General features: G+C 37.3%; 1 protein-coding gene across 2 annotated transcripts in view; it reads left to right on the top strand.

The window, feature by feature from the left end:
- ITGA4 (integrin subunit alpha 4) overlaps positions 1-14,603 on the top strand; it is a 93,018-nt gene that overhangs the window by 49,637 nt on the left and 28,778 nt on the right. For both annotated transcript variants that reach the window (XM_055572024.1, XM_055572023.1), the window contains 3 exons: positions 142-296; positions 11,586-11,735; positions 13,678-13,754. In XM_055572024.1, coding sequence (XP_055427999.1) covers positions 142-296; positions 11,586-11,735; positions 13,678-13,754 — 382 coding nt within the window. The remainder of the gene's footprint in view (positions 1-141; positions 297-11,585; positions 11,736-13,677; positions 13,755-14,603) is intronic.

Raw genomic sequence — 14,603 nt, 5'->3', positions numbered from 1 at the left:
TTTTTAGAAAGTTATTTAATAAAGACAATTTAATATGTTCCCAGTATACTATATAACTGTGACTATTATCACTTCAAAGATAAAGAAAATAAATACCTGTATATAATTATATTCATTGCGATTCTCTCTACATTTCTGCAGTTTTGCTTTATAACATGAGCCTGGATGTGAACCGAAAGACAGAGTCTCCATCGAGATTTTACTTTTCTTCCAATGGAACTTATGATGTGATTACAAGAAGCATTAAAGTACCGAGCAAAGCAACTAGCTGCAAAACACATCAAGCATTTATGCGGGTAACGTAAACTTGTTTTCATTAACAGATATGTAAACTTCAGTATATCAATACATTTCATTCTTATTGCATTGGTATGTTTTATAAAACATAGTGAAAAGTGTTAATGCCTCCTGAACTATCTAATCTACTACTCTGCAGTCTAGATGTTAGACAATCCTGTGACCTGGATAATTCAAACTCTGCTTACTGCTGCTGCTTTGTTTCATATTTATCACATTTAGTGCATCTCTATTTTTAAAGATTTGCATTTTCCTATCCTCAGTTGTTACTGCCCCATCTCTCTTTACATGCTTGCCTAAAAATGTAAATATCGAGTAGCTCTGCTGTGCCCCAGACCTATGCCTGGTAGATGTTGGGGGCTGGGGGGAGGCTATGGAAGCTGGTTTGTTTTTCACGTGACTTTAAGAAGCAGAATCAAATGTGGCTGCGTTTGGATTGTGCCTTTGTCTCTGTGCCAGCCCCGTTGGTGATGTCAGTGGGAACTCACGCAGTTGTCGCGTGGTGGGGATCATCTGTGGGCCAGGATGATGGTTCTCATGATGGTTTGGTGTGTATTCTGCCAAAGCATAGCCGATTTCATGTTTCTTTTATTAAAACACTCATTCCCAAACTGATCATCACGTTCCTTGCATTGGTCACATTTTAAAATATGAAGCAGTGCCAGGCCTTTTTCATTAGGGAATGGTGTACTTCATCAGAAAATCTATTGTCACAAAAAAGCCAAACTATTCCCGGGAGCCCTTTCTGGGATTTCAAATAGTAGCCTCAGCTTAGCCCTTAATTTTCCCTTAGATACTTATTCCAAGCAAATGCAAACAAGCAACAGGACTATTAAATGTTAAGAGCAATAATCCTTATGCTATTTCCTCATTTCCCTTAACAATTTTTTGTTATTGTACTAGGGTAAAGCTATTAAATGGTTGAGAGCCAAAAGTATAGAATGATATTAGAGTAACCATCATTGATATGGTGGGGATTAAAGAGTTGTTTTTTTTTTTTAATTCTAGACAGTTAATTTTACTCCAGTTAACCAATTTTAGAGACTAACATTGAGACCATTTTAAAGATAATAAAAGGACCAGCATTAGACACTGATAAATATATTGTGTTGAACTTGTATAAATGCAAGTAAATTGATCTGAATTATTGGTCCTGTTTCTTGGTATTGTTCCTATGACTAAGGGTCCATCAAAATTGCACACATTCCTCAGAATAAGCTTGTCTCTGAAATGACAATTTTAGCAGAGGTTTCTGTGTTAGTTACATGTATACTTGTTGTGTTACCATGGTAGCAACAACAGCAGGTTACAGCCATGACTTTGGGCCATATTGACAGTCAAAAATAGCATTTAGCCCTGGAACTGGTACATAGTGGGACTGTTTATTAAAAAATGATTGTTTCTTCCAATGTTGTTTTTCCTTTCTAACTTACCTTGCTTTTGTTTGGGACATTTTAAACCTATTACATAAAAAGTCAGAATGCTACTCCAACACCCTCCCTTGCAACAAATCCAAAGGGTAGGTGTAAAAACTACAGAAGCAGCTGTCCTAACCTTGAGTTCTGTCAAGGACTTCTAGCTGTTATTTGGGAAGAGATGAAATATAATGTGTGCATTCCCCACCCCAACCGGCATGGTATCCAAGGCATTCAGAAACATTGACTGAATTGCGCCTTTGTTCTCTAAAACGTGTTCAGTATCAGGGGTGTATTATACATATGCACTCCACCTCAGCACCCATTACAGTTAAACAAGGTGATACTTTTTAATTATGTTCTCAGGCCCACAGCCCCCACCTTTCAGAGGACAACCCACCTGCTAGTTGGGCATGCTTCTTTGTATAGGTTCTGTTGGCTATACCAATTAAGCTCTACTTCTCCTTCCAATTAATTTAATAGATATTGAGTACCTATGTGGTGTCAGGTTCTATTTGAGACTTTTATATAGGTCAATAACTACAACATAAAAAAGGTTACTACCCTTATAGAGCTTATAGTGTAGTGTGGTGAGATAAACTACAGTGTAACAAAATGTAATTTTTTTGTAAATTTTATAGTATTTTAGAGGAAGATAAGCGTGTTAGTTGCTCAGTCTTTTCCGACTCTTTGCCACCCCATGGACTCTAGCCCACCAGACTCCTCTGTCCATGGAATTCTCTAGGCAAGAATACTGGAGTAACCATTCCTTTCTCCAGGGGATCTTCCTGACCCAGGGAATGAATCTGGGTCTCCTGCATTGCTGGCAGATTCTTTACCATCTGAGCCACCATATGGGTAATGGAAAGAGGAAAGGAGGGCAGACAGATCACAGGAACTAACAGAGTGCTGGGGAAGGAGTAAAGGGTGCAATTTTAAATAGGGTGGTCAGAGCGAGTTTCATTCAGAACGTGACATTTGAGCAAAGACTTGAAGGGAGCAAGGAAGTCACCAGGGGCAGTATACCTGCCTGGGGTACATACCTGGGGCAATGGTCCTCAACCTTGGCATCCGACAGCATCACCTGGGAAGCTGGTTAAAACCACAGATGGCTGGGCACCACCTAGAGTTCTTGATTCAGTAACTCTTCAGTGAGGCCTGAGAGTTTCCATTTCTACAAAGGGTGCAGGTGATGGTGATGCTGCCAGCTGGGAAACTATGCTTTGAGGATCCCCCATCCAGGAGGAGAACAGTACAGAAAGAAGAATTAGGTTAAAAAAAAAAACACCTTAAGACAAGAACATGCCTGGTTGTTTTAGAGAATCATGGGGAGGCAAAGATGGCTGGAAAAGAGAGCAAGGTGGAGAGTAGTAGAAAAAAAGGTCAGATCACATAAGATCTGTGATTTTCTTTCTCCAGATAAAATGGGATCTATTGTAGAGTTTGGAGCAGAGGTGACATGATATAACTGAGTAACAATAAGGAATACTCTAATTGCTTCCTAAGTGCTATGTTGAGACTAGGCAGATTGACACAGGAAGAAGAGGATACTTCAGTAAGTCAGCTGAGAGATGATGGATCCAGTGAAGATGGTGGTAGTGGATATGGAGAGAAACAGGGGAAGACAGATTCTGCACAATTTAGTGAAAGATTGGATGTCTAACACTCGAGAAAGGCTGCAAAATGATTCCAAGGTTGTTAGCCAAAGCCACTAGAAGAATACCGTTTTCATCAATAGGGCAAGGGAAACAACTCTCGGGTGGAAAGTGTTGAAGTTCAGTTGTGGACCTGATGAGCTGAAGCAATTTGTTTTACTTGTAAGTGTATAGAGCAATTCAGCATTTAAATATACTCATCTGGAGTTGGAGAATGCTGTGGAACTGGAAATACAATGCCTCTTCGGCATATGAATGAGGTTTAAAGTCATATGAGGTGGCTGAGATCATGACAGGAAGGAAGAGCCAAGGTCTGTACTCTGGGCACTACAACATGAAGAGATTGAAAGAGAAGGCTTATAATGGCGATGAGAAGGACCAATCAGTAAGGAAAGAAATCAAGAGCTCCTGGCATTCTGGAAGTGGAGTGAATAAAGCAGGGTACAGAGGAGAGCATGATGATGTTTTCAGTGCTTCTGCTTAGTCAAATAAGATGAAGACTAAAGAACTCACCGTTGGGTTTGGCAATGTAGAAGCTTTTGGTGATCACAACAACAGCATTTCAGAGGAATAGTAGGGGGAAAGGAAAGGAAAGGAGGAGAAGAAGTGGAGACAGAGAGTAGTTTATTCTTTCACAGATTCTTGCTCCAAAGGGGACTGAAGAAAAGGGGTTGGGAGCCAGTAGCCGACAGGAGAAGTAGAGTGACTTTTTTATTTTTCTTTTAAGAGGAATAGCATGTTTTATGCTTATAGGTATGTTCTAATAGAGTGAAACATTTAGGAAATAGATGAAAGAATAGTTGGAGCAAAGTTCTCAAGGCGAAAGCAGTGGGATTTAATTGTACAAATGAAGGATCGATTCACCGTAGGCACATGCATAGTTCATTTGTTGTGTGTAGATGTTGGACACACTATGTGTGTGTGGGAGGACTGGAAGTTCGCTCCTGATTGCTTTAATCTTCTCAATGAAGTAAGAAGCAAAGTCATCAGCTTCAGTTAGAATGGAAGAGGTGGTGTTTAGAGTTTAGGAAGAAGATGTGAAATAGTCTTCTCAGAGTGTGAGAGAGTGAGAGGGAATAGTATGGTCCTGAGATGGCATTAGGCTCTCTGTTGCATCAGACGGTGAGATGAGTCAGTAGGGCCGTGGTTTTTTCCAGTCACATTCAGCCTGATAGGTGGGAGTAGGTGACAGTCAACCGTGGTTGTGGTCTGCCAACAGTGTGACACAAAGGAGAAAAGAAAGAGTTGAGGCGTAAGCAAGTGAGTGGTTATATTGTTGGCCATGAAGATTAAGCAAGGTTAGGAGAGGAGAGAGGACATTAAGGGGGTAGGTGAGGAACAGGGGGAGAAAGCTGAATTGGAGGTCCCAGTGGGATCAGCAAATCGCTGGACTTGAGTATTAAAGACAATGAGCCAGAAAGATCTCATCAGTTTTACAACATGTAAGAGCCGTTGGGATCTGAAGGTGAGGAAATGATTGAATTTTGTTTTTATTCTTTCACACAATCCATTGGTGATCTCACGTAAATGAAAGTTTTTAACCCTACTTATACTTTAAAAACGCATCACAGTCTTTGATGGTAGAAAATTTAGCTATTTTTAAAATTCCAAATTTTCTCAAAAATCTTGACTTTTATTACATCCTTATCTTTTAATCACATTTTAGTTTCATGTATTAGATCTTGGAATGTGGTAGACATTTTTAACAATTAATAATTATCACATCACTGGAATATAAATTTGTTGGTATGTTATTTTTCTGAGACTATATGGTCATTTATCTGGTTGGTAAGCACATCAGATTTCTCAAGTCTACTTAATCTATTCATAATTAAAACAGGTATTACATAAGATTGTTTTATGTGAATGGTCAAAATGTGTTCTTCAGAAAATAGGAAGGTAGAAATTATTATTTTCTCCTTATAGAACTCCATATTTTAGTTGTCTATAATTATGCCAAGCTTTAATTTTTGCTATTAGAGCCTTAAAATTATTAGATGTTATGAAAGAAGAAACTAGAATTTAGAGTTGGGAGTTAATAAAAGGTTGCTATGATAGAAAAAAATGGTTAATTTTTATGACTTATAGTGCTTTATCTATCAGAATTGTGTTAGATATCACTTTTCCCTTTATGAAAATGTTCCCTCATTCATGTAAGCATATGAAAATTAATCTTTGTCTTTGTTGCTTCGTAAGTACAACTTGATTTGGTCTTAGCAACTTCTTAGGAAAAGAGCTTAGGACAGGGGATAATTTTGAGGCTATTTCGATTTAGCAAAACCTAATCAATAATTGTCAACAATTTTTTAGAAATGTTGGAGCAGCCATGCTAGAGACTTACCTTAAGGTTTTTAGAGATGATGTTTCTTAATTGATCTTGATGGAATCTCTGCATGTGGGAAAGAGATTGATGTTTGGAAAGAGAACAAATGATCCAACGAGCTTAGTGGCCTTAGCATGTTCTATAACAAGCATGAAATCAACCTGCCTGTGTATTTAGTAGACTGTAGTTTATTCTTTCTTTGCTTTCTCTGAATCCTAGGTTTCTGAAATAAAGGAATTTTATTGTGTTACATGAGTCTTTGGGTGACTTCTAAAACCCATCATTTTCAGTAGTAACTTCAAAAAAATGAATGTGTATTTGATTAGTAAATATATTTATTTGTATTTTATTTGCTTATATTTTAAGCTATACAAAGTTTATACATAGTTTAATGAAGTACCATTTGCTCCAAAGTAGTTATATTTTAACCTCAACACACTATGGACTTTCTGCTGAAAATCTAAGTGCAAGCAAGCTATATAACTGTACTGATTTTATGGTATCCTAGAAGTAGATTGATTATTCCAACATATATTAATTCTTTGTTAGATTCAAGGTCTTTAAAGATATTATCTTTTCCATGTTTGTATTCTTAGAGTTAGCACAGCTCATTAAACAAGGCCCTTAATTGAATAATGTTTAAGACATTTATAGATGATGTGTTCTCAGTGCTTTTTAAATAATTCTATGAGGAAAAAAATCTGAGAATAGTCTACTGGTATAATGGTTAGAGTACCTGTCTTGGGGATGATATCTTTTCTCTGGAAGTTTTAGTCCCGGAGGTTGGACAGTTCACCCTCTGAAACATACTTAGCAGGTGAAACAGTTGTAATTACACATGGCCTTCCTGGCTCAGATTCCAATCCGTGCCCTAGCGTTCCCTTCTCCCATACCAACTCATTCCCTACATTGGCACCAGAGCAGCATTTCAAAAACACAAATCTGACCACATTCCTTATTTAAAAGTCTTCTATGTGAGCATTTCCCCACGCCCTTTCAAGTGTAGATTAGTGGCTCTCCCTGTTCTGCACCTGTGTCTGCGTGTATCAGAATGTTCATCCCCCCACCACATGTGTAGATTTATGGGTTATAAACTGTGCCATAGACACTGACTTTCAGTTTTGTGTCCCTAGATCCTGCCTTCTGCAGAGTAGACCCATGAATAGATATCTTCACATGTTTATTTATACCTCAGCATCATTTTTAATTCAGTAATATTTTAAAAATATTTCTGGCTCCACCCTTTAAATAAATTTCTTCACTGCATAAACACAGTAGGAAGACATGAACCTACAGCTCCATTCTCAAGTTGGCCATACTACAGATTTCTGTGAAATCAGACAATAAGGCAGACTTTGTGTAATTTCTGGCATGTGCTAATTTGCGTGCTTGTGAGTGTCCTATTTTTATGTAATTGTCCATACAAATGTGGCATGGAATCTTCATTATTTTTAATATAGATAGCACATGCCCATCTAAATTAAAAATTTTAAGCAAATCTACTTTTTCCCTCCCATATATTAATTAGTCACTTTAAGACATTTTTGATATTATAGCTTCTGTCCTTAGGTGGAGCTGTTAAAGTTAAGTAAGTGTGAATATCTGTCAAATACAGTTCTTGTAAGAGCGCACGTACATTTTATATATTGTGAGAAAAGCATAATTAATAGCTAATTAGGATAATGAAAGTAATATACACCAGATGTAGAGAAGACCTTGTGGAAAATTAGTATGAATTAGATAACATGTGATGTGGTCAAAGCAAGCTTGTTGAGAAGAATTAAAACAGTGGACATGTGGAGGGACAATCAGTGGCTGTCTAGCTCCTACACCTAGGGAATAATTTAATCAAGTTTGCTATTGTAATACTCAGGGCTTCAAGCTGTTCCATTTTCACAAGTCAATAACTTGGGATTTGGACCTTGATTTGCAGCATTCCTATACGGTCAAGGTTTCAGGTTGAGATGATCACTTACCAAGTAATCTAATAAAAACATCTCCATGTGTGAGAATGGGAAAGCCATGAGAGTCTTGAGTGCTTTGAGTCATGCTGTACATCTTCCAGGTACCACTTCATTAGGACAAGTCTAATTGCCTCCCTAGTGGCTCAGCAGTAAAGAATCCACCTGCCAATGCAGGAGACATGGTTTGATCCGTGGGTTGGGAAGATCCCTGGGAGAAGGAAATGGCCAGCCATTCCAGTATTCTTGCCTGGGAAATCCTAAGGATAGAGGAGCCTGGTGGGCTACAGCCCATGGGGTTGCAAAAATGTCGGATATGACTTATCGACTAAGGAATACTTGTGTTAGTAGAAAATGTAGCTCATTTTTAATTTAGTGTTCATTCATTGGCGATAGACTGATTTTATTTTTTCTCACTCCTCCCAAATAGTCACCAGAATTTATTATAAGAAACTAAAGTTCTGTAATTCCTTGGTTGGCTTACATGGCTACATTTTGAAGTAATATATGCACATAATAGTTATCATATTTAACATCTTTTGAGATCTTAATACATACCAAGCACTGAGCTAAGTGTTTAACATACATTATGCCCCTGAGTCCTCACAGCAATCAAGTGTAGGCATCATAAGCACTATTACCAGCCACTTTCACATGAGGTAATTGGTCCATAGGTTATGTAATCTGTCCAAGGTTACACAGATAACAAGGGAGGGACCTGAGGTTCGAACCCTAGTACTCTAGGGAGAGTACTTCTCTAGGGAGAAGGCAATGGCACCCCACTCCAGTACTCTTGCCTGGAAAATCCCATGGATGGAGGAGCCTGGTAGGCTGCAGTCCATGGGGTCGCGAAGAGTTGGACACGACTGAGCAACTTCACTTTCACTTTTCACTTTCCTGCACTGGAGAAGGAAATGGCAACCCACTCCAGTGTTCTTGCCTGGAGAATCCCAGGGATGGGGAAGCCTGGCGTGCTGCGATTCATGGGGTCACAAAGAGTCGGACACAACTGAGCGATTGAACTGAACTGAAAGACATAGAATAGGTGTAGTCTGTTATGTGAGGTGTCATATTTATTAACTAACTTTTATCAAAAATTAATACAGATATAAGCAGCATAGCTATAATCTTTATGATAGGTATTTTTTCTATTCATTAGGGGTTATTAATTTAAGAGCTTTGGAAATCTGCCTTTAGACAGAAATGCTTAAGCTAATACTCCAACTCTGAATTGTCTGTAAATGAAATCCACTGACATTATTCACTAGGATGTTTGTCAGTTACAATGTCATGGATCTACTAAGGAACTAAGTGTAAATATAAACCTCATAAATATAACTCAATTATAGTTAAAATTAATATGTCTAGTCCTAGTGAAAACACTTGAGTTCTTTTAATGGTCAAGAGGGATTTTGCTGAATCTATTTTTTTAACAAGAACTATAGTTGGGAAAGATTGAAGGCGGGAGGAGAAGGGGACCACAGAGGATGAGATGGTTGCGGGAGTTGGTGATGGACAGGGAGGCCTGGCGTGCAGTGGTTCATGGGGTCGCAAAGAGTCGGACACGACTGAGTGACTGAACTGAACTGATAGATTGAAATGGGCGTATGAAAACTAGAGTCAAGCCAAGCTTTACATTTAAGTTTTTAGTGTGAAAGACAATGAGTGCGATATTTTCTGAGTATAGTAACAATTATAATACCAAAAAAAAGAAAAGAAAAACTGCATAGCTCCTATGTGCATGCTGAGTCACTTCAGTCATCTCCGACTCTTTGCAACCCTGCAAACTGTAGCCCACCAGGCTCCTCTGTCCATGGGATTCTCCAGGCAGGAATACTGGAGTGGATTGCCATGCCCTCCTCCAGGGGATCCTGACCCAGGGATTGACCCTGCATCTCTTATGTCTCCTGCACTGGCAGGCGGGTTCTTTACCACTACCACCACCTGGGAAGCCCAGTTCCTATGTGGGTGGACAGCATCGTCTGAGCTTCCTTCTCAAATCCTGAGATTATTTCTATTTTTAATTCTTTTGTGCATAAGATACTTTTTCTATAGGTTTGCCATCGACATTTCTTATTTCTTGCAGTTTAAATGGTCAAATGAATTCTGTTATAAATTCTCATGGATTACTTTATAGTGGACTCTTATTTGTCCATGCTCCTTGTTGTTATTGTTCAGTCACTAAGTCATGTCTGACTATTAGCACCGCATGGATTGCAACACACCAGGCTTCCTTGTGCTTCACTATCTCCTGGAATTTGCTCAGATTCATGTCCGTTGAGTTGTTGATGCCATCCAAACATCTTATCCTCTGTTGACCCCTTGTTATCCTGCCCTCAGTCTTTCCAAGCATCAGGGTCTTTTCCAATGACTCAGTTCTTCACATCAGGTGGCCAAAGTATTGGAGCTTCAGCTTCAGCATCAGTCCTTCCAATGAATATTCAGGGTTGAATTCCTTGATGGATGATTTCCCCAGGATGGACTGGTTGGATCTCCTTGCTGTCCAAGGGACTCTCAAGAGTCTTCTTCAGCACCACAGTTTGAAAGCATCAGTTCTTCGGTGCTCAGCCTCCTTTATGGTCCAACTCTCACAGTCATACATGGCTACTGGAAAAACCATAGCTTTGACTATATAGGGGCTTCCCTTGTGGCTCAGCTGGTAAAGAATCCTCCTGCAATGTGGGAGACCTGGGTTTGATCCCTTGGTTGGGAAGATCCCCTGGAGAAGGGACAGGCTACCCACTCCAGTATTCTGGCCTGGAGAATTCCACGGGCTGTATAGTCCATGGGGTCACAAAGAGTTGGACATGACTGGGCAACTTTCACTTTTCACTTTGACTGTATAGACCTTTGTCAACAAAATGTCATCCCTGCTTTTTAATTCGCTGTCTAGGTTTGTCATAGCAAGACAGGAAGAAAAATAAATGAGTCTGCTTTGTTCAGTATATATTTAAATTTTTATATCCATCTAGGCAGGGCTCAGAGAACTGCTTTCTAAGGAATGCCGTATTTTTTTTTTTTATCTTACCTGACTTCTATATTTTTTTTTTTTCACCGACTTGGGATTCTTGAACACCTTTACTATTTAGGGAAACATTTCCTTAATTGAATGCCAAATGCTTTTGAACTTACTTTCTTATTTTATTATTTTATTTATTTCAAGTTATTGTAGTGTGTGTGTGTATGTCAGCAGATAATTTTGATAGTGATGTAGTGTATTCCCATTTAACAAAGGGGCCGTTAAATAATCAAATGGAAAAGATGATATAAATTTTAAGTTCATGAGAAAGTGTTTTTAAAAGAGAGAAAAATAATTCCTGCATGTAGAAATAAAGATTAAAATATATGAATTGACATCAGGGGAATAAACTCACAAGTTGTTTCTTTGGGGGGCAGAAGACAGTCCCATTTAAAATTCTAATCACTCAGACTTTTTGATCACATATAGATAAGATTAAGAATGATAAATGTATAAAAATTAGTAAGGTATTAAATTTAGAGTATAATAACAGAGGAAAATGGATTCCAAATGGGTTACAATTCCTGTGTAATTGATAAATCCAAGAACTCTTTCTTTGTGAAATGTGAAAGCACAATAAAAATAGAAATACTGTAACAACTAATAAGAAAATTGTATGCATAGAAAATAGCATGGAAGAAAATATGCTGAAATGCATACCTCTATAACTATTAGATAGTTCTGGTTTTTCTTTTTAATAACTTTTGTCTTTTTCCTAATAAACATGAATGCCTTTGAAATGAGTGAAAATGTACAGTTCAATTTTTTAACAATATATCTTAAAAAGAAAGGATTTTTTTTTTTTCACTTCCACATGTTGTGTTTGGCCTTGTGTAGGAAAGGAGGGGCTTATATATTTTTTTAATTTACAGGCTTATTTTTATTATTAATTCATATGGTTTTCAATTTCTTTAGAAAGATGTACGGGACATCCTCACCCCAGTCCAGATTGAAGCCACTTACCAACTGGGGCATCATGTTGTCAGTAAACGAAGTATAGAGGAATTCCCTCCACTTCAGCCAATTCTTCAGCAGAAGAAAGAAAAAGACATCATTGAGAAAACAGTAGGAATATTTTTCTTTATTTGAAATGTTATGTGACATACAACTAAAGAATTTTTTTTAATATTATATAGTTACGCGGAAGTGAACTATCTGAATTCTTTTTAAAATTTTAATGAATTTTTTTTATAAAAAAGATTTATGGTATGTCTTGTTTTCCATTCTTTTTTATTTTCCCTTTAGGATACTGAACTGAATACTTTTAACTATGTATTTAGTCATAGCAGTGATTTCCCACATATACATAAAATGTTAATTTTCTCTTCTCGATACCTTGTCAGTGAAGAAAGTATATTTCTAGCAAGGACTTCTAATGGAAGTGAGCAGCATTCACAAGTTATTCAGGTCGTCATATGTGTTCAACTTATCTTTCTCATTTTCTGTCTCCTTTTTCATTTTGTCTCCCTCTCACTCACCTTGCCCACAGATTCACTCATGTCTTATTAGTCAGATTTTACTCATTTATAAACATGTGTATTTAATTACACAACAGTTTCTCTTTTTAATTTAACTATATGCTTTTCAACCACATCTCAGGATCTAAATGCATTTTGAGATTGATCCTGCACTCTAACCAGTGAACTGCTTTTTAAAATGTATGCCAAAATCTATCAGTTTCACTGACAGTTTATACCCAGGAATCCAGTTCAGACTTTTACTATCCAACAGCAAAAAGACAGAGTCAAAGGCTGTTTGGGGCTGTGGTAAAAGTGCTCATTAAAACATTCACTTATAGCACACAGAATGCAAAGGAGGAAACGGACATTTAAAGGTCTAGGTCATATCCTGTCCAGGCAGAGTTGCCCCTAAGTCACTTTAAGATATTTGAGCTCAGAATCAGCGCTGTCTGCTCTCTGTGCTAAATCAAATAAAGATGATAACTTAAGAGCAAATTTTCTCTATACCCTCGTCTGAAAATTTTTATGGAAGTCAGTTTTTTTCATTCTTTTGTTGAACTTCAGCCTTCAATATCAACTACCTTTAAATGTCTTTAATAATGAACATCTCAATATTGTAAGTACATAAGCTCAAATCTTAGCAACTTATAGTTATATTAAAATGAGCTACATTTTGATTCTTCAAACAATCTGCTTTACAAATAAGAGTAGTAGGAAAAAGTTATATTTAGGTCATCTAGAGGACTATTTTCACTTACACTTCCCTCTGCTCGCCTGGTACAGGCAGTCTCTGGTCTGACATGCCATTTGGCAGAGCTCCACTCACTTTCCACTTCATGGGCCCGGCCCCTCCTCTGACTCTCTAGATTTCTCTCTTTTCTGTCTCTCTCCCCCTTTCACCTGCCCCTCTCTGCTTTCTTTCTTTTTATATCTTTTATGTCTGTATTTCTCTGTCCAGCTTATACCTAAGGGCTTCCTGTGTACCTTACAGTATCTCTGGGTCCTATTAAAATACTCGGAATTAAATAAATTCTGGAATCTCTTGATAAACTATCATTTGTTTTCATTCACTGTATCTTCACAGTAAAAATTTCTACATTTTATTATTTTCAACAAATATAAAGTCACTGTTCTACCACCTGTGAAAACTGGGTCATGCTTATGCATAATAAGCAGGATCCCATGGCAGCACCAGAAAATCGAGAGGAATTCAGTGAAAAAGTCTTGGCAGCACAAGTTTTAAACTCTTATAGAGGTTACTATCACAGTTTGATTAAACTTCTTTTTATACAACTACTATGAAAGAATTTTTTTTTTTTTTTACTTAACACAGTTAGATTTTAAATTTATCTATTGAAAGAACTTGGTTCCTTTAGTCCTGGAATTGTTATCTGAACCTTCTAATTCTCAAATTGAACTCTTTAAAAGTTATCAATTTGCTATATTAATTTTTTCTCATGTATTGTAGATAAATTATTCTTTAAAAAACATGGAAATAGGCCTACTGATTTTAACTAAAATAAAAAATATTGTCATTTTATTTCCAGATAAACTTTGCCAGATTTTGTGCCCATGAAAACTGTACTGCTGATTTACAGGTTTCTGCAAAAATCGGATTTTTGAAGTAAGTGTACTTTGCTCTCTGTTATTCATCAGGATGGGGTACTTTATATGTGCATGTGGATTCTAAAGAATAAATGACTAAGAACTAATCATTGGGGATTAACAACATTTAAAGACCTGGAAAAGAGCAGCATTATGCTGAAAGAGACCAAGTGATCTATACAGCAGTCATATAAGCATACGTTCAAAGGAGACCACTTATTCAAAGAATGAGAATGGTTGAGCACCATGGTTTTATCAGGCATAATTTTAATCTTTTTATTGATAACTCAGGTATTTCAGGATTTAAGTGCGTTTTAGATTATCATTAATATAATTGTATTTATTTTTCAGACATTTTAAAATGCTGTTAATAGAATTTTAGTGGCAAAATGAGCTAACCTTTATTACATAATGCTTAGCATTTTATCATCCAAAAACTGTTTACATAGTTCAGTGAAGTAAAAGTGTTTGTTGTTCAATCATGTCTGACTCTGCAACCCCATTGACTGTAGCCCACCAGGCTCCTCTCCATGAAATTCTCCAGGCAAGATTATTGGAGTGGGTAACCATTCCCTTCTCCAGGGATCTTCCTGACCCAGAGTTTGAACCCAGGTTCCTTGCATTGTAGGCAGATTCTTTACTCTCTGAGCCACCAGAGAAGTCTGATGCACAAGTTGAGACTGATGCACAAAATCTCTAAATTTATGGGACACATTTGAAAGGGAATAAACCATTTTGCTTTTCTAAATTCACAGAAGGGAAACAGAAAAAAGAAAATACATGTAACATGCTTAGAATAGTGTACATAGTGCAAACTGGATAAATGTTTGTGAAATAAACCATTGTAGTTTTATATCATATTTATGTC

The sequence above is a fragment of the Bubalus kerabau genome, chromosome 3 (assembly GCF_029407905.1).
Source record: "Bubalus kerabau isolate K-KA32 ecotype Philippines breed swamp buffalo chromosome 3, PCC_UOA_SB_1v2, whole genome shotgun sequence".
NCBI classification, from domain to species: domain Eukaryota; kingdom Metazoa; phylum Chordata; class Mammalia; order Artiodactyla; family Bovidae; genus Bubalus; species Bubalus kerabau.
This window is presented reverse-complemented; position numbering and strand designations above follow the sequence as displayed.